This window comes from Dermacentor silvarum, chromosome 9 (genome assembly GCF_013339745.2).
Source record: "Dermacentor silvarum isolate Dsil-2018 chromosome 9, BIME_Dsil_1.4, whole genome shotgun sequence".
NCBI lineage: Eukaryota > Metazoa > Arthropoda > Arachnida > Ixodida > Ixodidae > Dermacentor > Dermacentor silvarum.
This window is the reverse complement of record NC_051162.1, coordinates 162,796,906-162,823,634: the sequence shown is the minus strand read 5'-3', so window position 1 is coordinate 162,823,634 and position 26,729 is coordinate 162,796,906. Positions and strand designations below refer to the sequence as shown.

General features: G+C 49.7%; 1 protein-coding gene across 1 annotated transcript in view; it reads left to right on the top strand.

Moving 5' to 3' along the window:
- The first annotated feature begins 509 nt into the window (after window positions 1-509).
- Window positions 510-26,729, top strand: part of LOC125940106 (uncharacterized) — a 29,224-nt gene continuing 3,004 nt past the window's right edge. Inside the window, exons 1-3 of the mRNA XM_049655789.1 lie at window positions 510-625; window positions 10,041-10,173; window positions 19,050-19,151. Of these exons, the coding sequence (XP_049511746.1) occupies window positions 549-625; window positions 10,041-10,173; window positions 19,050-19,151 (312 nt within the window). The 5' untranslated portion in view covers window positions 510-548. The remainder of the gene's footprint in view (window positions 626-10,040; window positions 10,174-19,049; window positions 19,152-26,729) is intronic.

The window sequence follows — 26,729 nt, the reverse complement described above, 5'->3', positions numbered from 1 at the left end:
CGTAGCGTTCTTCGTTGAAGCTCATGTATAGATAACATTTCTTATGGTATGTTTATTGTATCTTTGCTCGAGCGTGATGTTACTGAGATAGTCCTATTCCCAGCTCATAACATCTTGTCACAGTTGAAAAGGTCAAGCTCAAGATACCTAATGGCATTTATAGAGTAAGACTGCACAAATTTCTTATATTTAGAAGCCCCATTCTCATTCATTGAAACAAACCAGTATATTCAAAGGAACCACCTTTACTACCTCCGATACGCGCATCAACTGTTAAGCACATGGGTGTTTTGCCAGCGAATGACAAATTCTGTCCCATCACACAATCCTCGTACAGTTTTGTGGATACGGAATGTCTCCAGTTTTATTACTGTTCCTAAATTTGCTTGTTCCCTTTCACTCGGCATAGCGACATCCATCTGTTTCACGAAGTAAGTCGTGTTATGTTTTCAGCAATCTGCCAGTGATCGCAAAAACTTTTTTCCAGACTTGGATCTGATCACGACGGCCAAACTAAGTCAAAATCGTGCGCAGGGACAGATTATATAATGAGCGCACGGTTTACGGACAACACGATGTTAACGTACTCTCCGTGTACCGTCGCTACTGTTAATGCATTTTTGCGGTAAGCTTTATTCATATTACTGGTCGCACTTCTCGTGATGTAGCAGAGTACAACAATGAAGTCGCTCAATCACGTCAGCTCTATTGATCCGAGCTAGAATAAGCAAACGAACCGGGGGAAGACGAGAGGGCTAGCGCATTTAGATTCAGTCGCATTACCGCGAAGCTCTTACTGAGGCTATATTCGCGCAAAAAAACTGATATGGCAGCTTTGTTCACATTCAGGAAAAAGTAAATGTTGTACTGATTTAGAATCTACATAAAATGGTGAGGTAGGAGGAGTGATGTATGGGGAAGAGATTGAGGCGTCGTGCTTAAAAGAGGGACTGAACAGAAATTCGTTAAACCGGTTTTTTGACTGTGTAGAGGCGCTACTATGAAACCGTTGAATGCCGTTCCCCAGTCCTGAAAGAATTAAACGTTGCAGCGACTTTATTTATAGTGGATCAGGAGAGCATTATAGGCTACAGACACCAAATTTGTAAAGATTCTAAATTTATTTGCAAATTGCCAAATAATTACTAAATGCCCGTTTGCTTCTCGTATGGAGGTACTTAAAAAAGGGAAAACTTGTGGGCTGGGAGACTTAAACCGGGCACCGAGGTTTCGTTCGCGCGCGGGTGGGGGACATCTAGTGGGTTACATGCGACACGTTCTTAAACTGCGTAGACTCCGTGAAGCATTTCTAAAAACAACACAGATATAGAAAGGCTTGCGACCGTTACACACCCGTAATGCTCAATATATTCTGGTATAATCGAAGAACTCAATGTAGCACCGAGTTCCTATGTGTGTGATGTAACGTACACGTTAAAGAGAAAATGAAGGAAGGAGAGGAAAGGCAGGGAGGTCAACCAGACTAGCATCCGGTTTGCTACCCTACACCAAGGGTTAGGGAAAGGGGGAATAGAATGACGAAATGAAGAGAGCGAGCCCTGAGTGCACGTGGGAAGATGCAAGAGATTTTTGGGCGGCCTGCGAAGAATAGAGCCGATTGCTGGCTACCATGTGTTCGATGACCCCATGGGTGATGGCGTCATGAGCATGTGAAGTGGTTGACTCTGAATCTCACGGAAGCGTACAGTCCAAGGGCAAAAGGGGACCAGGCCCAAACATAAGATAAAAGGGCGAGTAGCCGGCTATTTCATGACGGTATGAAGTGTAGGCGAAGATGACCAACAGCAGAGCAGTGTCCCAATCGCCGTGATCGTCGGTAACATAAATGTAGAGCCTGTCGGACAGTGAAGGGTTGAGAGGTTCGGTAAGGCCGTCAGTCTCGGTATGATGCGAAGTTGCATACATGTGATGAGTAGCACACGAGCGGAGAAAATTGTCAACCAGGATTCACAAAAAGCAGCGACCATGGCCAGTGTGAGTAGCTGATGACAGGTGCCACGCTAACCGATGAGGTCGTAGAGCAAGAAATAAGCAACATTAGTCACGCAGCTGGTTGGCAATGCACGAATGATCGCATATTGCTTTGTGTAATCTGCAGCGACCGCAAACCCATTTGTTTCCCGTGGCCGACGGTGGGAAGGGGCCTAGCAAGTCCAGCCCCACGCGATAAAACGGTTCGGGAAGTACTTCAATTGGCCGATGACGACCAGCAGGGCGTGTCCTAGGTTTCATTCGAGGCTGGCGCAGGTCAACTTATCGTCGAACGAACGATAAAATGCATGCCTGCATTTGCCGGCCTGCATCAGGTACCACTTGCCATGGCAACACTTCGCTATCCGCAAAGGAACTTCAATATCCTGATACAATACGGCAGTTTTCAAGAAAATAAACCTCGCGTCAATTTGTCCACCCAGACAAATTAATAATCCTACGATATGCAGCCGATTCTCCGCGTGTTCTTTGTGTGCATTTCACAACGCGACAGCAAAACGGGGCTTACCGATAGTGAGAGCGCCAACTCTCCAAAGTGTTACTAGATGGCGCATGTTTGCAGCCTAGGAAAATGCGTACTCATGTATATGGCGCCTAATGGGTATGTGCGATACATTACATTAATACGATATACTTCTACCGTATCCACGTAAACGTGGCTAATGAAACCACCTTCGGGCGCGCGTCCAAAGAGCTCCTTTGCGGACGCTAGCACCGAGGACACAAAATTGAGCAACTATCTAAGAAAAGCTAACGCAATAAAAAGCCTAATATCCACCGCATCTAGATTGGAAAAGGCCCAAGATCAGGCGAAGTTGTCTCGCAGTGTATCACAGGGCGCTTTCGTGTCAGAGATTCGGCAGGGGCCATCACGCGTGACGAATAATACAACATACAGACAATTTGGCTGTACACGTAACTGTTTGGCTTTAAAGGAGTTGCAGCCGGTGTTTTTCCCATCACGCACCGCGCGCTTATGCTTTGCCCACAGGAGAGGAGCCGACCACTCCTTCGCCCTCATTTGCCACAGTATTGCAGCCACCCGTGCGCTGGTTAGCAGCAGGCCTTGATTGCGAGGGTGCCGTACCGGTGAAATGCCATTCGGTAGCGAATAATTCCGAGCAGTCAGTGGCAGTCGTTATTGCTATGATAAAATACTCTATGCCTGCAGACCCAACAGTTGTTTTTGTGACGAGGAGCGCTTGCGGAAAACGTGAACTTTTCTAGCACCTACTCCTGGGTCACCATCGTCCGTCACCTGCTCACGAAGTAGGTGCTGAGCTAAGCATGCAATAGGAGGGAACGAAAGAAAGAAATAATACAATCATGGGAAACAGTGAGGAACAGGTATGGCAATGTTTAAAATATTCTCTGCCAATTAAGGGACTTTCAGTTTCACCTTGCGGAAGATATGATCAGGTTGCCAAAGTGGACATTTTGTAAATTACAGTGGCAACCCATTCATCTCAAAAAGTTGAAAGAGTTGTTCCTTAATCAAGTGCTCGAAGCCATTATACCCAATCTGTTTACGTCTGCTTGAGGAACCTAATCTGGCACAAGGTTGACATTTAGGCGACCTGCTAGGCGTTGTGAATGTCATGTGTAGTCAAAATGTAATGTATTTAGGCTAGGCGCGCACCTTGCAGCTGCTAAACGTTCAAGATATAGAAAACGTTTTATATGTGGTATACGCAGTTTTGCCAATTTTAAAAGAGGTTTACCAAATTACTTAATTTCCCAAAAAATATTTACGTTAGCAAGAACCTTTACAAAATGTAAACTTCCAGGTAATGGTGCCCGTTTATTTAGTTATTTGCTGGTGAAGTATAAGTTGTATGAACTTTGCCGCATATTATTGTCGAAGTGCTCTAGCGAGTTGCTAGAGTGTTTCCTGAAGCACGTAGTATTTTCGCCCAATCTCATAGGAAAAGTCCGATGGGCACTGTGCACTGTGCATATATATGCTTGCAGTAGCAAACATGCAATGACTTGGGTGTAGCAAAATTAAAAGTGTGTTTGGCATTAGCTTTCCAGTGTATAAGTATACCCTTAGAAATCGGTAAACGAGTACAGGCCCTATGCAGAAGCTCTTACGGTGTTTTAAGAAAATATAATGAGGAACAGAATCTATCCGCCAAGGTAGTGGGCATATGTGGGTAACATTCCAATTGACGCGCTTTGATAACAGATACTAGGTAAATATTACCGCATATTCTCGAGAGAAACGCCTTCGTTGGTATTTGGGCTGTGATTGCGCATACGTCGCACAGCTTCTCATTCGCACTCATCTATACCATGCGTAGTAGACACGGTCCTCGTGCGTAATGTTTGTCTAAAATGTACCGCTGTTACGAACATAAACTGTATTTCTCTCACTCTGCATCTTACAGCAAGATTCAATGTACGTAATTGAACTGTTCAATAAACCATTGTCACGTTGTTTTTGCGTTGCCAAACTAACGCCTTGCAAGTTCATTCTGCCTCAGCTACATGACAGGAACTGTTGTCACTCGTCCAGTAACATAATTCCATTGTCCAAATTATCAGTTTCCATATTCGCGAAAATCTCTTACGCTAGACTTGTTAGACCAAATTACAACCAATTCTGATGCTGGACATATTATTAGCGAAAGGTGATAGCCAATGGCTTACAGCACTTACGAAGATAAAGCGCCGTATATTAGGTCCCTCTTGCGTTAGAGCTTTATTGATAGCTCTGCTTTTTCTAATAGCTACACTCATTCGCTGACATATGTTCCCGCTAACGATGAATTGCAGAGCAAAGTTACAGTACGAAATGTGCGACCTTCCATCACATGTCTTGTCTGTGCATGTTCTTAAATTTAGAAACATTGATGACATGATTTTACATATGACAGCACTTTTCAGTAAATATGTCTGAGATTCATCTTAGCAAGAAGACTTTATGTTACTCTTTATTGGGTGTTTCCAAAGGGCCTTGAAGTCGACTAAATAAAGAAAACGTCAAATATACATCGCATAAATGCGTCTGCCATAGCGCTTGCTATAACTGGTTTATAGACAGGACAAGTTGGAAATTGTTTGCACTCATCACATCAAAAAATAAATGTGAACTATATATAGCTGGAAGGCCCAAAGCCAATTATTACCATGCCTCTAATGGAACAAAGTGTTCAGAGAAGAAGTTTTTTTAATCAGGCATCGTAACCTAACTCACCTTTATATAATTACCTTAGCTCAATCCACGCTAAGCGTATGAGAAAGGAGCAAGAAATTTCAATAAAAATTATTGAACAATAAGTTCAATAATTTTCCCACATTAAATATTTCGATTACGATTCACATTGAGCAAAAGAAAGGGCACATTATGTAGAAAACTGCCTTCAGGTATAGAACAAAAGCAAAAAAAGATGTATCTTTTTGCCGCAAACTTTTTACTCTCGAAAGTGTTACAAATGTCACGAATAAAATATTGACGGTGATTACCATTATCAGCTTTTATTTCATGGGATCCCGAAGTATGCCGAATTCAATTAACGAAGCTTTTGCGAGATGTTTTGTAGTTTAATAATTTTGACACGCGGTTAAAAATATTATTCAAGTAGAACCCTTCCCTTTTGGGATGTTTATCCTCCTTAATTCGATAAAGCAATTAGACGGTATCGCATACGTAATATTGTGGCCAAAGAAAGAGAAAGCGTGATGGTAGAGAGGAAGAGGCGCCATTTTCTGCAGCCCGTTAGGGTACACGTATCAGTTCCTCGGGACGGGGAGGAGGGGGGGGGGGGGGCACATACACTGCAACCGGGCTGCAGTGCATGTGCCTGTTTCTCTCGCGCTTTGATGATGATGATGATGATTTATTGGCATCCCCTTTGAAACGGGGTGGCGACAAATAGTCACCTAGCCTGCTTGATTTAATCAGGTATACTACACATGTTCTTTATCTAGCATTTTTGTATACCTTTTTCAAAAATTTAGCTTGTACCGCTGCCTATGATTTTAAGAGATCAGGTCGTATCCATCTTTTCCCTGCTTTTTTTCCACCAGTACTCTAATCGTCTCTTGCTGATCTCTACGGCTGATCTGTTTATGTTTCCTTCCACTTTAAACCCAAGCGCTTCTGGGAGTTGCACGTTACCTACGGTTCTCGCTGGGTGGATCCCGTCGCATTCCATTAGGATGTGCTGAGTGGTCTCTGGATCTTTACTGCAGCATACACATATCTCATCTAGTTCCGAATATTTGTTCCGATATGTTTTCGTCCTTAGGCAACCGGCTCGAGCCTCAAATAGCAAGGCACTGCCCTTTGTGTTATCGTACAGATTTTCCCTTCTAATTTCTTTCTTCTCATTCTTGTAAATCTCCATTGTCCTTTTCGTTTCCATTCTTTGCATCCAATTCACAGTCTCTATTTCTCTCACTTTCTTTCTGATGACCCCTGGTTGTCTATTTACAGTTTCGATTATCCTGTACTTGGTTGCCAACTTCCTTGACCTCTTCCTCCATTCTGTGTCCACGCTTTTCATGTAGAGATACTTGTGCACTTTAGCCGCCCATTTATTTTCATTCATGTTCCTGAGCCTTTCTTCAAAACTAATTTTGCTTTGTGCTTCTCTGACTTCAAAAGAGGCCCAACCCATGTCTCCATGCACTGCCTCACTTGTCGTATTACCGTGTGCTCCCAAAGCCAACCGGCCTACTGATCTTTGGTTAACTTCCAAACCCGCCAATATATCCGATTTTAAGCATATAATGGCATTTGCGAATGTTAGCGCTGGCACCATTACTCCTTTCCAGATTCCACGCACCACCTCATACTTATTGTGGCCCCACAGTGCTCTGTGTTTCATTAATGCTGCATTCCGCTTCCCCTTTATTTTCAGATTATCTTGGTGGTTGCTTGAGTAATTCTTTCCTTCGTTTATGTGTACGCCGAGGTACTTATATTGCTTCACTATGGGTATTACTTGCTGTTGAATTGACACCACGAAGTTACTCGTGTGTTCATTAAAGATCATAATCCCTGATTTCTCTGTGCTAAACTTAAGGCCTAGATTTGTCGCTGCGTTCCCACAGATATTCGCAAGTATCTGTAAATCTTTTTTATTGTCCGCTAGTAGCACAATGTCGTCTGCGTACATCAATCCAGGGACCTTCTGTTGCACCATTTGTCCATTACGCATGTAGGATAAATCAAAACCTAGTTCGCTGTTTTCCAGTCGTCTTTCGCTTTGATCTACACACATCGCGCCATCTAGAGGTGTGTATGCGAATCCCCTCTCCTTGTCCGTCCTAACGTTGATAATTATCTGGTCGCCGCCCAGCCCTACATGGCTGCGCAGTAGCTATCGCATCGGTCTGTTGTGATGGAGGACCCAGGTTCGATGTGGACCAGTGCCGAATTTTTTCGTGTGCTCCTTTTATTACGATAGCAATCATGTGGACACTTCAACCGGATTTCTGCCGTCGCCGACGTCGTCGCCGTCGCCGTGAGGTTCCGTATATAGTCCAAGGGCGATAAAATCGTCGCCGCGCGCCGTATGCGCGAGTGAAAGCGCGGGGGACGCGCGCTATCATGGAGAGCGAACGCACAGCGGAAAGTAAACGCGACCTTCGTCGCGCGAAAGGCCGTGGTGGTATGGGAGGGAGGGAAGCGGGGCGACGCTGGGCTGCGGCACCAAATGCGTATCTTGCAACTGGGCGCGAGGGGAACTGGCCACTCAATCTCCCACGCGAAAGCAAGAAACCGGGAAAGCAGTGCGGGAGGGAGGGGGTGGGCAGCTTCTACTCTGCCAACAACCACGCTTGTACTTTGCCCGGCTGTGGCGGTCGCCCGCACCGTCCCTTAAAAGCGATCTCCACACGGCTCTGACCTTTGTATGCACTGTGCATTCGCCGATCAGTTTCCGTTGAAGCGATAGACCACACGAACCTTCGCTCGCTGCGGCGGCTGCGCTTGCTGCCAGCGTTCTGACAGTCGCTGTCTGCAATCATTGAGTGCGATCTATTCACCACGCTTTTTAATTCAGTTAGTAAGCGAATGTGTCAAAGTTTATGCAGCCGATAAAACTACTATCCCTACTCCGAATAGCTCTCTACTAATTGCTATCGCAATTGATGCTTCGCTTTTCGGGCGAAACTGCGACATTTTTTATTACAACTGCATCCACTACGCTGTTTATTGCAATGAGGTTAGACACATTCCATAAGCCGCAAAGAGAGGAAGTTGGTTTTGAATGCTAGTCGCAATAAAAGCAGGTCTTAGTGAAGTCGGATATCTAGAAGGGGTAGTTCGCGAGGCTTTTAGAATTGTATCACCTATCGAATGCTGTGACTCGGTTGTATTTTTCAAGTCACTCAACAAACTCATCGCCGCCCATCCCAGCGGAAACTTCAAAGAAGAACTGACGGCTGTCAAATGTCCATAGATAAATGCCTCTGCTTGGAATGGATGGATGGAAACAACTTTATTAAAAATCCGGCGAAGTTTAATGACCTGGGCTTAGGTCTCCCTTTAGGGGACCTTGCAATGGATAGTAGTGCGACGTGTCGGGGTTGTCGCAAATGGACCAGGTAGAAAACGATTGGATCGTGTGGCGACCCGAGCGAAGTTCTAGAGCAAGATGGTGAGAGGGAATTGGAGAACGCGAAGTACTTTTACCATTTCTAAAGAACCACCTTTACTCAAGACAATCCTACGCTATGGCGTTGACCCTGCTCTGATGGTGATATGTAGAGATCAGGAAGCTAAAATTAGGTGCTACCCGTGATGATTGTGTATTAACTTGAAAGGGTGGAATCCGCTTATTGCGTTCAAAGGACAGATAGAAAGGTTTATTGAATAAATTCGAACGTCGTCCAGAGGCGTCATCACCTCCCCGCTACCGGGGCAACAGTCATGTGACAGAAATCCTCAGTCAATGATTCATGTCGCCTTATCTACCTCTTTAGCTCACAGCCCAGTCAACACTACTTATTTGCTGACAAGGTTCCCATCACGGATTCCCACTAGTGAAGTGTGCGGCTGAGGCTGAGGAGAGGGCCGGTATGCGGGAGCATTCCCAGATAATGTCATATAGTGGCGCGTATATGTCGCACTAGGAGCATTTATTAGGGTACAAAGACGTGTAGCATGGAAGAGGTCAATATAGAAGAAGGTGTTGGCCTGAAGTTGTCTTCAGGCAACTGCTTCTTCCAGGCCAGGTGACTTGTGTTGTGGTGGGTCATCGTGCCGTGATAATCGGTAAGTATGGCGTGCTAATAAAGAGGTATGGGTTTCACCCTAGTTATCGAAAGAGCAACGTTAGGGGGTGATTTGGTAATGTGCTCGCAAAGTAACCACAGCGGTGGCCTAGCGGTAGAGCATACACCTCGTATACGGGAGGTACCGAGTTCAAATCCCGGTACCGCCGGGAACGCGCCGGCTTTTCTAATGGGTAGAGATGATGTTCCCTGGCGTGGTGCTCGGCTTTCGTAGGGATTTACATCTCGAAAGCAGGTCCAATAGAGATTTCAGGAGTGGTCTCTGGGCGCCTCTTGTCCAGCCACAGATGGCCTTGTTGAAGAGCATCCGCCGTGGCTGAGGAAGGCAAGTGCTGCCGCCGGGTACCTAACTGTAAAATAGGTACAAGCGCGCTCCCGGCCTGATGCTCGGCCATTATGGGAGCTCAACGCTTGGAAAGGGGTGTTTGTCCTCAACCCGAAGGCCTCCCAACCCCGATAGGTGCTTGGGGCACAACATGGGAAATGGCCGCAATGAAAGTAGCCCAAACGTCACTTTTTTTGTGCTCACGAGGGTTTCGAAGGGAAATGAGGGCGCAGGCTACTTTGCCACGCGTATCACCCCTGAAGGAAGCCGAACGCCAGGCCGGGGTGCGCTTGTTCCTATTTGAACCAGTGGGTGCCCGGCTGCGGTGGAAATCAAACCCACAACCTCCCGCAGCCGAGGAGGGTGCTCTACCACTAGGCCACGGCTGTAGCAGCCTTTATTTTCAAGAAAATAAATTTGTAAAAGAGATGACACACCTACTCCATTTGTGCAGGAAACCTAATGCCAGGTGCTTGTTCACGGATGAATACGTACAATACCCTACGAATGACACAGAACTTGAGAAACAAAGGACTGATAAGTGTAAGAGGTACCTCCCTAGAAACGAAGCAATCCTGGGCGTTGAGGTGAGGTGATTTGTTCCATCGAACTGAGAGGGGTCTGTTATGAAAATGCCGGCGAATACTTTTCACAATAGCATACTGAAACGGCCTGTGAAGCTGCACGCATTCTCATCAGATCAGACCACATACAGAATTCTAGCTCCGTTAATAGATGGCGCGTAGCGCTTTTGTTGGCCACCGCAGTTGAGTGTGTTACGCTTAGCGGCACTTTTACCCTCGGCATCAGTGTTTTCATAAAATAGAAGCACCACTGTAGCCTAATATAAAGCTGTACATTTTGTATTCTCTGTCGTATAGGGACGCTTACGCATCGCATTGTGGGCACTTATTCATACACTGCTGGACTGGACCGGACAAACTTTATTTGGGTCCTGCAGGACGCGCTTAGGGCATAGTGGGCGTCTCCCACGTAGGGACCGACAGGGAATACCTCGCGGCCGCTTCGTGGGCCTGCTGGACGTCGTGGGCCTGCTGGACGAGGCCCATTGCTGGTCGGCGAGAAGCGAGCTTCTGAGGGACTTCTCCCACTTGTCCGAGGTAGAGTCGGGATGAGCGTTTCTACACTCCCAGAGCATTTGTGTGAGTGTCGCCGTGTATCCGCACGAGGGGCACATGTCGCTGGGGTACGCGTCAGGATAGAGAATGTGGAGTTTGGCGGGGTTTGGGTACGTGTCTCTTTGTAATAAGCGTAGGGTTAGCGCTTGCGGTCTGTTAAGTTTGGGGTGTGGGGGCGGAAAGATGCGGCGTCCAAGGTAGAAGTGTTTGGTGATTTCATTATACGTAATGGGTGCATCCCGGTTGATCTCTATCTCGGCGAGGTGGGGTTGCCCTGGGACGGCGCGGTCAGTAAGCGCAGGCGCTGCGTCGTGGGCGATCTCGTTGAGGTTTGGCGGGGCACCCGGCACCCGTCCGAGATGGGCGGGGAACCAGATGATGGTGTGGTGCTTGAGAGTACTCTTATCCGCGCTGCGGAGGATGCGTAACGCTTGGTCCGAGACGACACCGCGTTCGAAGGCTTTGATGGCCGGTCTGGAGTCGCTGTAGATGACATTCCGTTTGCTGTCGAGCATAGCTAGGGCTATGGCTACTTGCTCCGCTATTTCGGGCTCTCGAGTGAGGATCGTGGCGGAGTTGAGGATCCGCTGCGAGGATGAGACCGCGACCGAGGCGAAGGCTCGGTTGTTGCGATAGGCAGCGGCGTCCACGAACGAGACATCGTCCGTTTTCATGTCTATGCGCCTGAGAAGGTCGGTCGCTCGCGCAAGGCGCCTGCCTCGGTTTAGGTCGGGATGCATATTTCGCGGAATGGGAGTGATCGTGATAAGGTCTCGGATCTCGCGGGGGACTGACGTCAAATCTGGGGGATCCCTGGTCATCGAGGAGAAAAAGCCGAGCTCGCGCAGAATGTGGCGGCCCGCCTTGGTGGTCGTGAGTCGGATCATCTGCGTTCGCTCCTGAGCCTCGGTGATCTCTTCTAGCGTGTTGTGCACGCCGAGCTCGAGGAGTTTATACTTGGAATTGGCGATAGAGGGCCGAGGGCTCGTTTCACAACCTTTCGAATAAGCGCGTTGCGTTTGTCGCGCTCCGCACGTAGCCAATTGGGTATGGCGGCGACATAGGCAAAGTGGCAGAGAACAAACGCATTGCTGGGTTGTGTAGTTATCAGTTTCTGAAAGCAATTGAAGGCTGAATGTAACTGCGCGAAACACAAAAAGATGCAGGTGAACATCACAGGGCTCTACGCCCAAACGAGCCTAATTTGGGAAAGGTGGTGTATATATATATATATATATATATATATATATATATACCACCTTTCCCAAAATATATATATATATATATATATATATATAAGCGCTAACTCTGCAGTGCATCATCGTCTTCATTTGTGTATACCCATGCTCATAATCATCATCATCATTTGTCGGGTTGGTGCTCGTTGGCTGTCTCGCGCTGTGTTGAAATACAAGAGCTCTGCCTTCGTCCCGGGCGTCGTCTTACAAGTGGTGGAGCGTGCGTTGATTTCCCCATCCTCTTGCTCTACCGGTCACCCCTGGAGCTCCGCTTGGGTCGTTGGTTGTGCTCGCCAACACCAGTCATGGCACAAACCAACGCATCCACTGCTGCCACCACCCCGGCTCAACCAGCTTGGCCAATTTGGTCCGTCACCGCACCGCAACGTGACCCTCAGGTATTTTCTGGCCTTTGCGGCGAAGGCGTGGAAGACTGGCTTGACCATTACGACAGGGTGAGCGCTTACAACCATTGGGACGAGGCACACAAGCTCCACAATATTGGTTTCTATCTGAGGGAGGTCGCCCAACTTGTTTTTTGAACCATGAACGCTACTTCGCTGATTGGTCAGCATTTACTGCGCAGCTGCGTCAGATATTCGGCACATCTGCTGGGTGCTCCGAAGTAGCAAAACAGAAGCTCGCTACCCGCATCCAGGGAGCCGAGTAATCTTATACCTGTTACATTGAAGAGGTTGTAGCTCTCTGCCGGCGCTCTCAGAGTGACATGTCCGAAGTGGAACGTATCCGCCATATCCTGAAGGGCATCAACTCGGTTGCCTTTAACGTCCTTGTTATTCAGAGCCCCACTTCAGTTAGCGACATCATCACGACTTGCCAACGCCTTACCACGATCTGCTCCTTTCGTCTTCCACGCGCCTCCTGCGACGCTCACCTTACCGACAACGACGAATTGCGAGCGCTCATCCGCATCATTGTGCGAAAGGAGCTTGACGGACATGCTCCGGCCAACACCGTCATTGCGTCTCTGCGCGCTCCTACTCCCATTAAAGAAGAACTGGGGCGCGATCTTGTACGCGTTCCAAAATGGAACGCAGATGGATCGAGCCGCGCACGATTGGCCAATTTCAACCGCGACGTTCAAATTGACCAATCGTGTGCGGCTCGATGGAACGGAATGCCTCCGTTCCATTTTGGAACGTCCATGACAAGTGACAGACGTTCCCGGTCCCGTGCGCCTGTGTGTGCACCTCCTTACGCCGAGATTACATCGCGGCCTGTGGTACCCCTTCCATCTCAACCTGCTGCCATTGTCTGCGACCACCTGGCCTCGATGGCAGCGAAGGCCCCCGTGCAACCACACGACACTACCTGGCGCCCTTCCCGCCCAGTATGTTTCTACTGTCGCATACGTGTTCATTTATCTCGTTTCTGCTGCCGGTGCCAGCAAGATGAACGACGTGGCTATTCCGCCTATGAAAGAGACTATGTGCCCAGATCTGACACCTACGTTCCAGGACCTTATAAATCCTCGTCACGTCAGTCGCCCTCACCTCCGTTGTCCCAAGGCATGTCCCAGTCTTCTCGGTCCCCCCGTCGTCGTTCCCTGTTACCGTTCCGCCATACTTCATCGCCCTTGCGTCCTGCCTCCAATTCTTTCGACAACCATTCGGAATACTTGACGCTGCAGTTTTGGGGGAGAAACTGCTTGTTCGGGAACTGTCCCAATTCCTCCTGCTCGCCCGACTCTATTCCTCGCGGTTTGTGTGGAAGGTGTTTCCGTCGACGCTATTATAAACACTGGCGCCACCATCTCTGTTATTCATCGCGAACTATGCTTACGTCTAGAAAAGTGCAAACTCCGTATGTTGGCACGGTCTTATGTGGCGCCCATGACAGTCCGATTTATCCTACCAGACAGTGTACTGCTCGTATGCCCATCGACGGAATTCGTCATCATATACAGCGTACTGTGCTTTCGTCGTGCGCTCATCCGATCATCTTAGGCTGGGATTTTCGTCTGCTGCATCTGCTGTCATGTCGTGCGGACAACCACTTGTACATATTACGGACACCGAGCGCTCTGACGCTGCCGATTCCTCGCCGCCTCACCTTGTCACAGCGGCAGATTTTGTCCTTCCACCCGGCCAAGCCCGCATTCTTACCATTAGATCAAGAGAAAATATCCGCGGCGACGCAGTGGTTTTCCTTTCTCCGCACTCCATTTTTCGGGGAATCGCCATCGCCTCTTATGTAGTGCGATTCTCACGCGGCTGTGCCAGTCTGACCGCCTACAACCTGACATCAGAGCCACTTCTGCTGTCGGAGGGGTCCACCGTTGCCATCCTTATCGACGCAGCACCAGTATGTGTCGTCACTGCTTCGCCTGTTTGGTCCTTCGCCGAGTGTACGCCCACGGACGTTTCACCCAGTGCTCTCAGGGCCACTGTGAGTTCAGATCTCAGCCCAACCCAGACTGAGGCCTTGCTGACCATCCTAAGGAAACACCAAACTTGATTTGACGTTTGTTCGGATGGCTTGGGTCAAGCAACCGTGACCGGTCATTGCATCGAAACAGACGGATCCCGCGTCATTCGTCGCCGCCCTCACCGTGTATCGTCTGCTGAACGAAAGCTTATAGAAGACGAAGTCAACGACATGCTCGCGTGTAACGTTATAATGCCTTCAGCAAGCCCTTGGTCGTCTCCTGTTGTCCTAGTAAAAAAAAAGGATGGTTCGGTACGCTTTTGCGTCGATTATAGGGCACTGAACGAAATTGCCCGTAAGGATGTCTATTCTATGCCTCGTATTGGGGATGCTCTGGATACCTTAAAAGGTGCCGAATACTTTTCCAGCCTCGACCCGCGTTCTGGATATTGGCAGATACCGATGCATGAGCCCGACAAAGAGAAAACGGCGTTCGCAACACCTGATGGCCTTTTCGAATTGAATGTAACGCCTTTTGGTCTCTGCAATGCGCCAGCCACATTTGAACGAATGATCGATACCGCACTGCGCGGCCTCAAATGGCAAACCTGCCTGTATTACCTGGACGACATTGTCATCTTTTCGTCCAGCTTCTCCCAGCACCTAGAAAGTTTAGACGACGTTCTCACGTGTCTCGCCAAGGGCGGTCTCGAGCTCAATTCTAAGAAGTGTCGATTTTTGAGCCGCAGCATCAAGGTATTAGGTCACGTGGTCTGCAAGCACGGCATTGAGCAAGATCCCGACAAGGTCGCTGCTGTACAACTTTTTGCAACACCAACCACACCTAAAGACCTTCTCAGCTTTCTCGGATTAGCGTCGTACTTCCGCCGCTTTGTCCGTGGTTTCGCGACTATCACAGCTCCTCTTCATAAACTCCTGACCACGAACACACCCTTTACCTGGACGGATGAATGTGAAGGCGCCTTTCAGACCCTCAAGCGATGCCTCACGTCAGGACCAGTGCTTCTTCACTTTGATCCCATAGCCTCTACTATCCTACACACTGACGCAAGTGGCATGGTATCGGCGCTGTCCTGCTACAGCGGAACCACGCGTCTGATGAGCAAGTCGTGGCCTACGCGAGTCATACTCTTTCTCCTGCTGAGCGAAACTATACTATCACTCAACAAGAATGCCTTGCCATGGTGTCGTCCATACAAAAGTTTGGTCCCTATTTATATGGCCGCCAATAACAATTGTGACTGACCATCATGCTCTGTGTTGGTTGTCCTCCCTGAAGAATTTGTCCGGACGCCTCAGCCGTTGGGTGCTGCGTTTGCAGGAGTACGACTACACTGTCACATATAGGTCTGGCAGGCAACACCAAGATGCTGATGCTTTATCTCGCTGCCAGCTGACGACAAATGCCCATGTCTCACCTTCTATGCGTTCGGCACCACCCAGCCAACGATGGCCCCGGTACGGTTAGTGACCTCGGTAGACATTATGCCATCAGGAGACATCGCCTCCCTCCAACGTTCCGATACATACTGCCGCACAATTATCGACTGGCTCACTGGCTTATCATGTCCTCCCAACAGCCGCTTAAGACGACAACTTGCACCATTTAAACTTCATGCTGGATGATTATTTCGGCAAGTTTACCACCCTACCTGTCACCGATGGTTCCCACTCGTCTCTCGCGCACCTCGACTGCAAATTTTACAAGCGTTTCAGGACGACGCAACGGCTGGCCACTTAGGATTTAACAAAACCTACGACCACATTAGGACTCGCTGTTTTGGGCCTGGCCTGTCTACTAGTGTTGCCAAGTACGTCAGTTCGTGTGCGTCATGCCAACATTGAAAACATTCGACCTCTCCTCCCGCCGGCGGTTTACAACCATTACCGTGCCCGTTCGTTCCCTTCGAATTCGTGGGTATCGACTTATACGGACCCCTTCCGCTTACACCCGCGGGTAACCGCTGGATTGTCACCGCTGTGGACCACCTCATTCGCTAAGCTGAGACAGCAGCTCTTCCTTCTGGTGCGGCCTCTGAAGTCGCCGATTTTGTCCTGCACGCAATTATCTTGCGCCATGGTGCACCTCGTATTCTTCTAAATAACCGTGGCAAGACATTTCTTTCCCATGTTCTTGCTGAAGTCCTGCAGGCCTCAAACACCATCCATAAGACCACCTCAGCGTATCATCCCCAAACCAATGGTCTTACCGAGCGTTTCCATCGAACTCTGTCCGACATGAATTCCATGTACGTTAAACCCAACCACACAAACTTGTACAATATACTTCCTTTCGTCACATTGGCTTCTTATACTGCCGTTCAACGCACTACAAATTACAGCCCCTTTTCCCTCGTGTATGGCCGTGCACCGTCTTTTGTTTTGGACACCACCTTTCTCTCTACGTCGTCTGTCTCATTCGTGTCTCTACCAGAGGAGTTCGCCGCCCGCGTCGCCCACTGCCGCGAAACTGCACGCGCCAACACCGCAAGCATTCAGGACAAGAGGTCAGTCCGTTGGGATGCGACCCGTTGTGTCATTTCGTTTCATCCAGGCGACGAAGAGCTCTGTGAAAAATTTCTTCATAGGTATCGCGGCCCATATACCGTGCTTGAAAGACCATCTGCCGTGGACTATCGCGTGGCTCCTGTTACCTCGGTTACTGACCGCCGTTTCCACAGCACTGAAATCGTTCACGTCTCTCGCCTGAAGCCGTATCTTCGGCGTTTGTACAGTTTCTGACTCGCTGCCTTGCCGACCGATTTCGTGAAGGGGGAAGTTAGTGTGACCGCTAACTGAGCAGTTAGTTCATCATAGTCTTCATCTGTATATACCCACCCTCATAATCATCATCATCATTTGTCGGGTTGGTGCTCGTTGACTGTCTCGCGCTGTGTTCAAATACAAGAGCTCTGCCTTCGTCCCGGGCGTCGTCTTACAATATATATATTATGTGGAGAAAGTGCTATATGTTCTTCTACTTCCACCATAGAATGGTGAAAGTAGAGGCAGGTACGGTAGCACGTGACACAACACTGTCTCTACCAATGGCGACGGAGCAGGACGTGAGCAGCGACTCGTGTTCAGTGCGTTGCTCCCTTTGCACGTGCCATCCACACCGGTACAGCTATTTCCCAGCGGTAGGTCTATTCGGTGCACCTCCACCATTTGAACCAGTGCACGAATTGCTGTACGGTGTCATTTATTGTAACGGTGCAGAAATAACGTCCTCTTAACCGTGCCTTTGTTTCAAGAAGTACAACGGAGCTGGAAGCCTGTTTGACGATTTGGCTGCACCCTCTATATTCATGGTACCGATTTGGTGCACACGTCTCGATCCGAACAAGCAGTACAGCAGACGACGCAGTACAACAGCGTAAACACCGTCCAAACCGCTCTTACGCGTGTCTGCTATCCAACGCGAGGAGTCCTATTTACGTCGCGCGTGTCGCCCTGTCATGTTGCGTATTACAGCGAAGGTGTCTGTAGCTAGGATCCCGGGATTTCTTCGTGGCGTAACATCGACGAAAAACAATAGTGCGCCGATCCCGGCGGTAGTGCAGGGCAGGGCAATGGCTCATACCCCGTAATCCAGATGCTACAAGCAGTGACTCATCAGTGGGTCATACCTCCGTAAGCAAACAAATATGCAATGGCTCATACCCCCGTAAGCCAAAGGCCACAAGCACACAGCAAAGTGAAGCGACCAGTGCATACACTCAATATCACGCATACAACATACAGAACAGTATGCATTTCATTAAACTACAAGCTCAAAACAAGCATCGTGACCCCATAACTGATGATAAGGAGCTCCTGATAATAATGCGAAGCACGTAGCGGTCCCTGCGTAAGTTTCGCTGTAAAGATTGCTGTTGCGCAAGCTTCCGCGGCGATGGCAGGTTGCGACATGGGAAGTGACGTCGCTAGCCTTTCATTATATGAATAAAACAACCAGCCTAGCAACTGATTTCAATGTTGTTGTAGCCCTGCTATTGGTGGTGGCGTGCTGTCAAATTAACCATTACTCTAGCATTACCGTCATTACTCTAAAGCCATAAAGCATTGCATACTCACCTCAGCAATTGTAGGGGTGGTTTTCAACAGCTTTGCTGGACATCCACTGTCGCGGGACGGCGATGGCGAGTCAATTCTGTTTTTTTTTTTGCCGTATCCCGCAATTCCGTCGTTTATCCTGATCAAACTGATGCTATTTAAGAATCAACAACACAATATCGGTCAGCGCCGGTAGTTTTCTTGAATTCTGCAGTGCCCTCTAGAAGCGAGCAATGAAATTAAAGGAAGAAAGATCGCCCGCATGTATGTTTGTCAGCGAAAACACGGCAAGTTGAGACATTTTCTACGGCGCACGTTGACTGATCCTCCTTGACGTAAAACCGGTTATTCATTATTCCAACACATACCAGTCATGCACGTTTTGAAGAGCAAAATGACCTATGAACCAGCCATATATCTGCGATTCGGAGCCATTCAATCTTGCCGAACTCCTTTACGGGGCTCGGCCATCATCATTGTGCCGAAAGTAGGACAATAAGTTATCGTTTATATTCATTTATAGCTTGTTTTAGTAGTGGATGTTTCAATACGAAGTGTGTATATTATTCTTTTTTAATTTTGATGCATTTTTATTTGATATGTCAACCTTTTACCAAACAGCCATTCGGACTGTGTGCGTTTATTTGCGTCTCTGGCCCCAAGTCTTCCTTTCGACTACTGGAACCGAACGGAACACCCTGCGACAAGACTGATTCCTCAAAGGTAACGATTGCCGTTTTTGCCCTTACCTTTCACTCAAAAGTTACTCAGTCCAAACACAAAGCCCATCAAGTGCCGACTATCAGTATGTTGGTCAAAGTACCCTAATAGTCAACCATGCTCGTCACTTATAGATTAAGCTCTGGAAAGCTTTATTCCAAGCAGTAGGTGTAAAACGCGCACCAAATACCACTCGCTTTTGTAGTAAATTATAAATTTCCTTGTTATTCGTCAGTTGCGTTTTAGTCTTATTGCAACTTGATGTGCAGAATTATGACCTGCAAGCATGGAGGAGGAGGAAAGACATTTATTGAAAAAAGTCGCGGTTTCGCCCGAAAGGTGAAGCGTCAATTGCGATAGCAAATTAGTAGAGAGCTATACGGAGTAAGAATAGTAGTTTTATCGGCTGTATAAATTTGCACACGTTTGCTTACTAACTGAATTAACAAGCATGGTGTCAGCGTGCACAAGCAAACATGAATAGATCCTACTCGACGACCGCAGACAACTGCTGTGAAAACGCTGGCGTGAGCAAGCGCAAAAGCGAGCGAATGTTCGTGCGGTCTATCACTTCAACGGAAACTGAGCGGCGAACGTACAGCGCATACAAAGTTATGAGCCGTCTGCAGATCGCTTTCAAGATACGCTGCGGGCGACGGCCGCAGCCGCGCAAAGTACAAGTACGCAATGGCGGGCAGAGTAGAAGCCGCCCCCCTTCCCTCCCGCGCTGTCTTCCCACTTTCCTCCTTTCGCGTGCGAGACTGAGTCGCCAGTTTTCCTTGCGACATTGGTGCCGCAGCACAACGTCGCACCCGCCTCCCTCCCTCCCTTCCCCCCACGCGTTTCGCGCGACGGTCGCGTTTGCTCTCCGCCGTGCGTTCGCTCTCCGTGAAAGCGCGCGTCCCTCGCGCTTTTCCACTTGCACATGCAGCAAATGGCGTGCGGCGACTATTTTATCGCCCTTGGACTTTCTACGGAACCTCACGACGGCGACAGGCGGCGACTGCGACGGTGACGCCAACGGCAGCAATCCGCTTGAAGTGTCCATATAATTGCTATAGCAATAAAAAAGTACATGCAGGTGTCTTCCTGCTGGTGCTGGGAGGAGAGCGTAGGAGAGGCCCCAGTCAAGGACGTGTTGGAGAAAGTGTGGCGGAATGCCGGAAGTCACGTGCTGTTTTTCGCAAAGGGGCACTGGGACTGGTACTCCAAACGTCAACGTCGCCATGGCAACCGCGCTCCTAAAGCTCTCGCTGCTGCTCTCGATCTCTGAAAATAGAGATAAAATTTTGCCGCCGGTGTCCTCGCTGCACGTTCTGTTCGCGAGACAAGCTGACTTTTCAGTATGCTGCGTAAGCTTGAAAGTTGCCCTTAGGGTCTATGAGTGTGAGTGTCAGCCGGTAACAGAGACACTCAAGTAATCTCCGTCGTCACCGTCGTCTTCTTCAACGTTCCACAGAAAAACAGAGGAGTGCCTCTGCTTCACTGAAACTATTGCAGTAGTTTCGTAGGCTTTGTTCTAACACACGTCCGCAGCACACACTTCCTGCGTCTCGTAACAGTGTAAGTTCAAAGCTCGCGTTTATATGCTCCGCCGAGCTGATTGGAAGCGCTAAGGCACACCGACATGGCTGCACGTCCGGCTTCAAAAACGTGACGTCAGGGCCTCAGCTATTTTAAAGCGAAAGCTGTATATGGCTAGGCGAAACGAAAAACCGTTCGTCCCATGTTTCTCTAAACGTCTCCATTGGCTGCGCCGTCAGTTACGTCGTTCTCTACGTCACACCCAAGCGCGCGCGCCATTGGCAGCGCCGTTAGTGACATCGTTCTGCGTCGTACCTGCTCTGCCCGCAACACCGGCTCCTCGGCTCGCCGTTGTCGCATGCGTTCGATATCTCGAGTTAGTTCGGCGTCGTGGTTAGCAGTGTGCGCCCGCCATTGGCTCTTGCGTTCCTCTTAGCGATTTCAACGTGGACTTTTCGTCGCAGCCGAAGCCAAAGCGGGAGTTGCTCAAACTCAGCCTGCTCCTCGGCGGAACGCACCACGCGAGGTCTTCCCACCCGCACGCCGAAACTGATCTGAGGCGAGGGAAGCCCGGCGGAGCACGCGCCAACCCCCTTTCCTTCCCTTTCCCTCCCAGTGACACACCAACAAATCCTAATTGGTCCCGCGCGTCACGTGATCCGGCGCCAGCACAGCATTCTCCCCACCTGCTCGCCTCTGGGAGGTGCCGGGTTTTTAGCGTGACACCACCAGCACCGCCGACACTTGTGAGGCAATACAAGCTTCGCTTGAAAAGTTACAAGGACGTTTGACTTCGTGAACGCGGGTTACGCGCAACGCGGTCGCTACATTAATCTCGACGATGCGACGCCTAGTGGGCCACGGGGAAAGCGCATATTGCTACACAAGCAAAGACGAGACGCCAGGAACATGCACAGCAACCACCGCGACGTTGAAGCACAAACGGAAACGACGCGAACGCGATCGCTACATTTCGTCTACACCTTCTCTGTACATCCACTTCCACAGGGCGGAATGGAGGTGGATTTTTAACAGCATAGCTGTTTAAGCTCGAGGTTCGGCTACAAGTCGTTCGCAGAAACTCTGACAAGCTATGACGCCACTGTGTTGCCTAGCAACCACTTGGCACAGCTCCACCTGACTCGCGCTAAGCCCAGCTCTGACGTCACTATGCGTCGCCTAGCAACCACCTGGCATGTCTGCGCCCGGCCGCGCCACACTGCACCGCCGCTTCCCGTACATCGCCAAGCTTACACAGCCGTGTAGGCGGAGAAAAAAAAAAGTCGCAGTTTCACCTGAAAGGCGAAGCATCAATTGCGATAGCAAATTTGTAGAGAGCTATACGGAGTAATGATATTAGTTTTATCAGCTGTATAAACTTGGACATGCAGCAGCACCGGCAACACGCAGAACTGTTGTCGACGCCGTCGGCGTTTTGCCCGCGTTCGCTAAAAATGCGTGCGGCGTTGGTGACTGTTGCCGAAGCCTCTGATATAAATAGGCACTTGGTGCCGCGGCTAAACGTCGCCTCTCTTCCCTCTCCCACGGCCTCTCGCGCGTCGGAAGAAGGCGCGTTTGCTCTACATATATGGTGATTGTAAAAGAGGAAAGAGACGCATACTTCTGCAGCCCTTAAGTGAGCACGGCGCAGAACGCGCGTTTGTTCTCCGCCGTGCGTTCACTCCCCGTGAAAGCGCGCGCCCCTCGCGCCCTTTCACTCGCACATACAGCGTTCGGCGCGCGGCGACGATTTCATCTCCATTGACGTCATACGGAACCTCACGGCGACGGCGACGACGACGGCAGAAATCTGCTTTTGAGTGTCCATATAATTGCTATCGCAATAAAAGCCATGACGTCACTGCGCACCGCTTCGTTCGCGGCCTTCGTATAAAGCTCTATGACGCCGCGACGGCGGCACATTGCCTGTTGTCTCTGCGCCGAGCACATCGTTTGCGCCGCCTAAAAACATGGGTCGGACGAAGAAGTACGTAACCCCTGAGGAAGAAGATACTCGACGGGAAGCCCGTCGCACCACTGCTCGTGAACGAATGCAATGGCTGCGATCAAATCCGTAAAACCGTGACTGGTGAATCTTCGTCAAAGCGACAGCGAAGAGCGCAAGATCCCGAGTACCTCGCCCTTTGCAGGGAACGCTCTTGACCGAGTGATCGCAAGCGCCGAGAAAGTGATCCTGGCTACCGTGTCATGAGTAACTTCCAGCGTCAAACCTACAAGTCTATGGGTGGCGCGCACCGCCGATTTCAGCTAATGTTCTTGAACGCCGAGTTTGGTCACGGCTGCCACGTCTGCGATCGGCTTTGGTTTGACGTCAACGTGTCTACTCTAACTCGGTTCGAGACTTTAAAAAGCGCAATGTCGCCGTGCAAGTGTTGCGTGAAGCGTCTCCCGCCAAAAACGACCCCTGAAAGATGCAGGTTTGCAAAAATCTTGGCGTAACTTAGCAAAACTTCGTTAAACTCTTAGCATGACACAGCAACACATAGCAAAAACTAGGCAAAATCTTAGCATAACATAGCAATAAATAGCAAAACTCGGTAAAATCTTGGCATAACATAGTAATACCACGGCCGCTTTTTTTTTATCCAGCGGCCGTGGTAATACATGGCAAAAGCTTATCAAAACTTCGTAAACCTTGGTCGATCCCCAGCTATATACGCTGTTTTTTCAGCCTTGCACCACTAGTGCAAGCTGCCCTCATTTTAAATGTGTAAGCGTTTCTATGCTTACACAATGAGGAAACCCTTCCGTCCGTGACCTACGCCGACCACTTTCAAGATAGGGCCCGCACCAGCGACTGAATTCGCATTCGTGTTGCTTCTCGCTTCAACGCGAACTAAGCGGCAGGGAACACAGCGCACACGAATCTATCAGCACTCGGTACTCTCTCTCTCTCTCCATCGCAGATCGCTTTCTAGATGGGGACCGTGCGTCCGCTCTATACGCAGCCGCCGCACGAGTACGCTTGATCACGTGGTTCCACGCGGATGGACAAGGCGATAAAAAGTGATAACGGCTTATAATCATCGGAGCGTCATCAGTACACCTAGCGCCGCCACCTGCAGTAGTTTGCTTGCGTCATCGATTCACCTTGCGCCACAGTCCGCAGCAGTTCATGTCGCCACAGCGCTGTCGTTTATACTGGTCGGATCAAGTTTCATAACATTCTTAATGACACCGGACTGCGCGGAGGCGAGCAAGTGGCACAATGCTTATACATACTTAGGACAACTCACGGAGGAGTTTCTTCGTGACTTTTATTGTGTTTTCTTCCTGAACCGTCAAAAAGCGTGGGGCACGCCGTGCTTGCTTTGCTGTGAAGTATACCTAACTATCTGCATGCTTGTAACGCCTTAGCGCGCCGCCACCGCGTTGCGGGAAAGCGCACTTCGCTCCTGCGGCGTGTTGTGTAGTTTCTGCGTACGACAACTGAGCGCTTCCTGTTTTCTGTGCCACCATCCCAGTTAAATGTATGTATTGTTGAAAATATCTCAGGACTGGCTTGGTTTGGTTTGGTTTAATGAGAGACGCTGTAGAGGAAGGCTGCACATAATTTCGGCAACAAGGATTTATTTAACGTGCACTGGCATCACGCAGCACACGGGTGTCCGTGCATTTCGTCTCCACGAAATTTCGGCCACAGTGGCTGCGTTTCGACCCCGCGACCGTGGTCTCGATGTCTGTTGGCTTTTTTTTTTCATACATATGAATATCGTGCATCATCGAGTCGGTTCAAGCAGTCGCCTAGCAAGCGGGTCTCACGCACCCAGCCCGATCGTCCTACTGTCCGGCAGAGTCCTGGAGTGGTGCCACTCAAATCTGCTGCATTATAGTGCATACATATCGTGGGTTGCGCAGCCTACCTGGCTGCGCAATTTAGCCTGCCTGGCTAAATTAAAAAGCATGTTGCCAGCACGCACAGACAAACATAAACACATAACACTCCGTGACCACGGACACTCGCTGTCAGAACGATGGCGTCAGAAAGTGCGGCGGTAGCAGCGAGCGAAGTGACCTTCGTGCGGTCTATCGCTTCAACGCAAACTGAGCGACGAGAACACCGCACACAAAAAGGTATGAGCCGCCTGCAGATCGCTTTCAAGATGAGGCACGCGCGACCGTGCATGGGCGTGCGTGCCTCATCGTGCATGGACGCAGTTGGTGCCTGAGTAGAACACGCTGCCTAGAACTCCCTCCCGCGCTGCCTCCCCCCTTCCCTCCCTGCGCGCGCGACATACAGCCACAATCGTCGGTTCCCCATGCGCGCGGTCGCGAAATACGCAGTTGCTGTCGGAGAAAAACGCCGCCTCCGGGCCCCCCCCCCCCTCACGTCCCCCCACGGCCTTTCGCGCGACGGAAGACTGCGCGTTTCCTGTCAGCTTCCGTCTATTGCGCGCGCCAGATTGAGCGGCAATCGTCGGCTCCCCTCGCGCGTTCACTCGCACATACAGCATACGGGCGTAGCGACAGTGTTGTCTCCCTTGGACTTTATACGGAACATCACAGCGACGGCGACGGCAGAAATGCGCTTGGAGTGTCCATGTAATTTCAATAAAGAAAATCACTGGCCCTTCCACTCCGTGAAGATGGTCTAACAGCGAAACTGTGTTAGTTACACCGAGTGTTACGAGTGTTACATGTGCATGTGTCGCACGTGATGCAATTGCGTAAACACAAGTAAATACAGATCTACAACAGGAAGTTATATTGAAACGTTGCGAGGCGAGAGGATGCAGCGACTTCCGACGCTACTCGACGAGTGTCCACTTCTCTAGTCGCAACATGCCAGCTGCCGCCAGAGGCATCGGCTGCAGTGACGGACTACGCGTGCGTTCGGAGCGAACGCGGGGAAACGCGGACGGCGTCGGCAGCAGCTCTGCGCGCTGCCTCGTTGGTGCTGCGATGCGCGTTCGTTATCCGAAAGGGCGCGCCGCACAGAAACGCCTTCTCTTATACCCCTCGCCTCTCCTCGCGCCCAGCGCGGCCTCTCATTAAGCCCGACCCTCATGGAGCGAACTTCCCCGACGATGTTCGTGCGTCAGAAAATGTAGCGAAATGCGCCGCCGTGTTTTCGCCTCACCGACCCTCATGCGACGATTCACAGGCGAACGCCGCCGAGCTGCTACCAATGTGGCCAGCCGTGAATAAGGAGATTACTGTTTTTTAAATGTAACCCACACTAAGGTTTAGCATTTTACGACACTTACTCACGTCATAACTTATTGTTTTTTATTTTTTCTTGAGTTATTTTTTCCACATTTTACGCTTGGCTATTCGCAACCTCCAGAAAGCGCAGAAACAGCTTGGCTCTGCCAACATTGTGCCCATGCGGATACAGTGGGTAGTGTCATTGGACAGCTTTAGTTTAACGTAAGCCTAATAGCGGGTTAAGGTAAATAGCGTTACCGTTCCGCAAACAAACTTTGCTGAAAGAGAGTTTTAGTATAGCGTGATAGTGTAGCTTACGTGCGGGACGCTATTCCATTACGCTTTGAATTTCGCATACATAGGGCACCTAAGTAATTCTATGTGTATGTGCGTCCGGCAAGTGCGAGAAGCAGCGCAATGGAAGCCAGGAGCGCGTTGTATTTTTGCTTCCCATGTCCGCCGATCTGCAGCGAAACAGACAAGCAGTACAAGCTGTCTACAATAGCCTCCGAAATCTTCCCATATCAGAGGCCATATTACGGTGGCTAGAAGGGGGAGGTGGGTGCAACGCAGCCGTCGGAGAGCGCGGCGCGTGTTGCAGTGATTCATGATCCCGAGTGGTGGCGCGCGCGTCGACACTAAGTTGCCTCCGCTGTAGTTAGGCTGCTGTCGGAGCTTGCGAGTGCGCTCGGTTGGCATGGTTCTGATCGGTTATTTTTTGCTCCACGCTCGCTTCTGTTCGTATTCACGCTAGGGAGTTGTGCGCCCCTTGTGGTGGCAATATTTCTACACATTGCCATGCCGTAAGAAGCAATGGCAAGTCGCATGAGACGACAGACGCACCGTTTTGCGCCGGGCTGCACAACAGGCTATTTTTCTGCTAGAAAA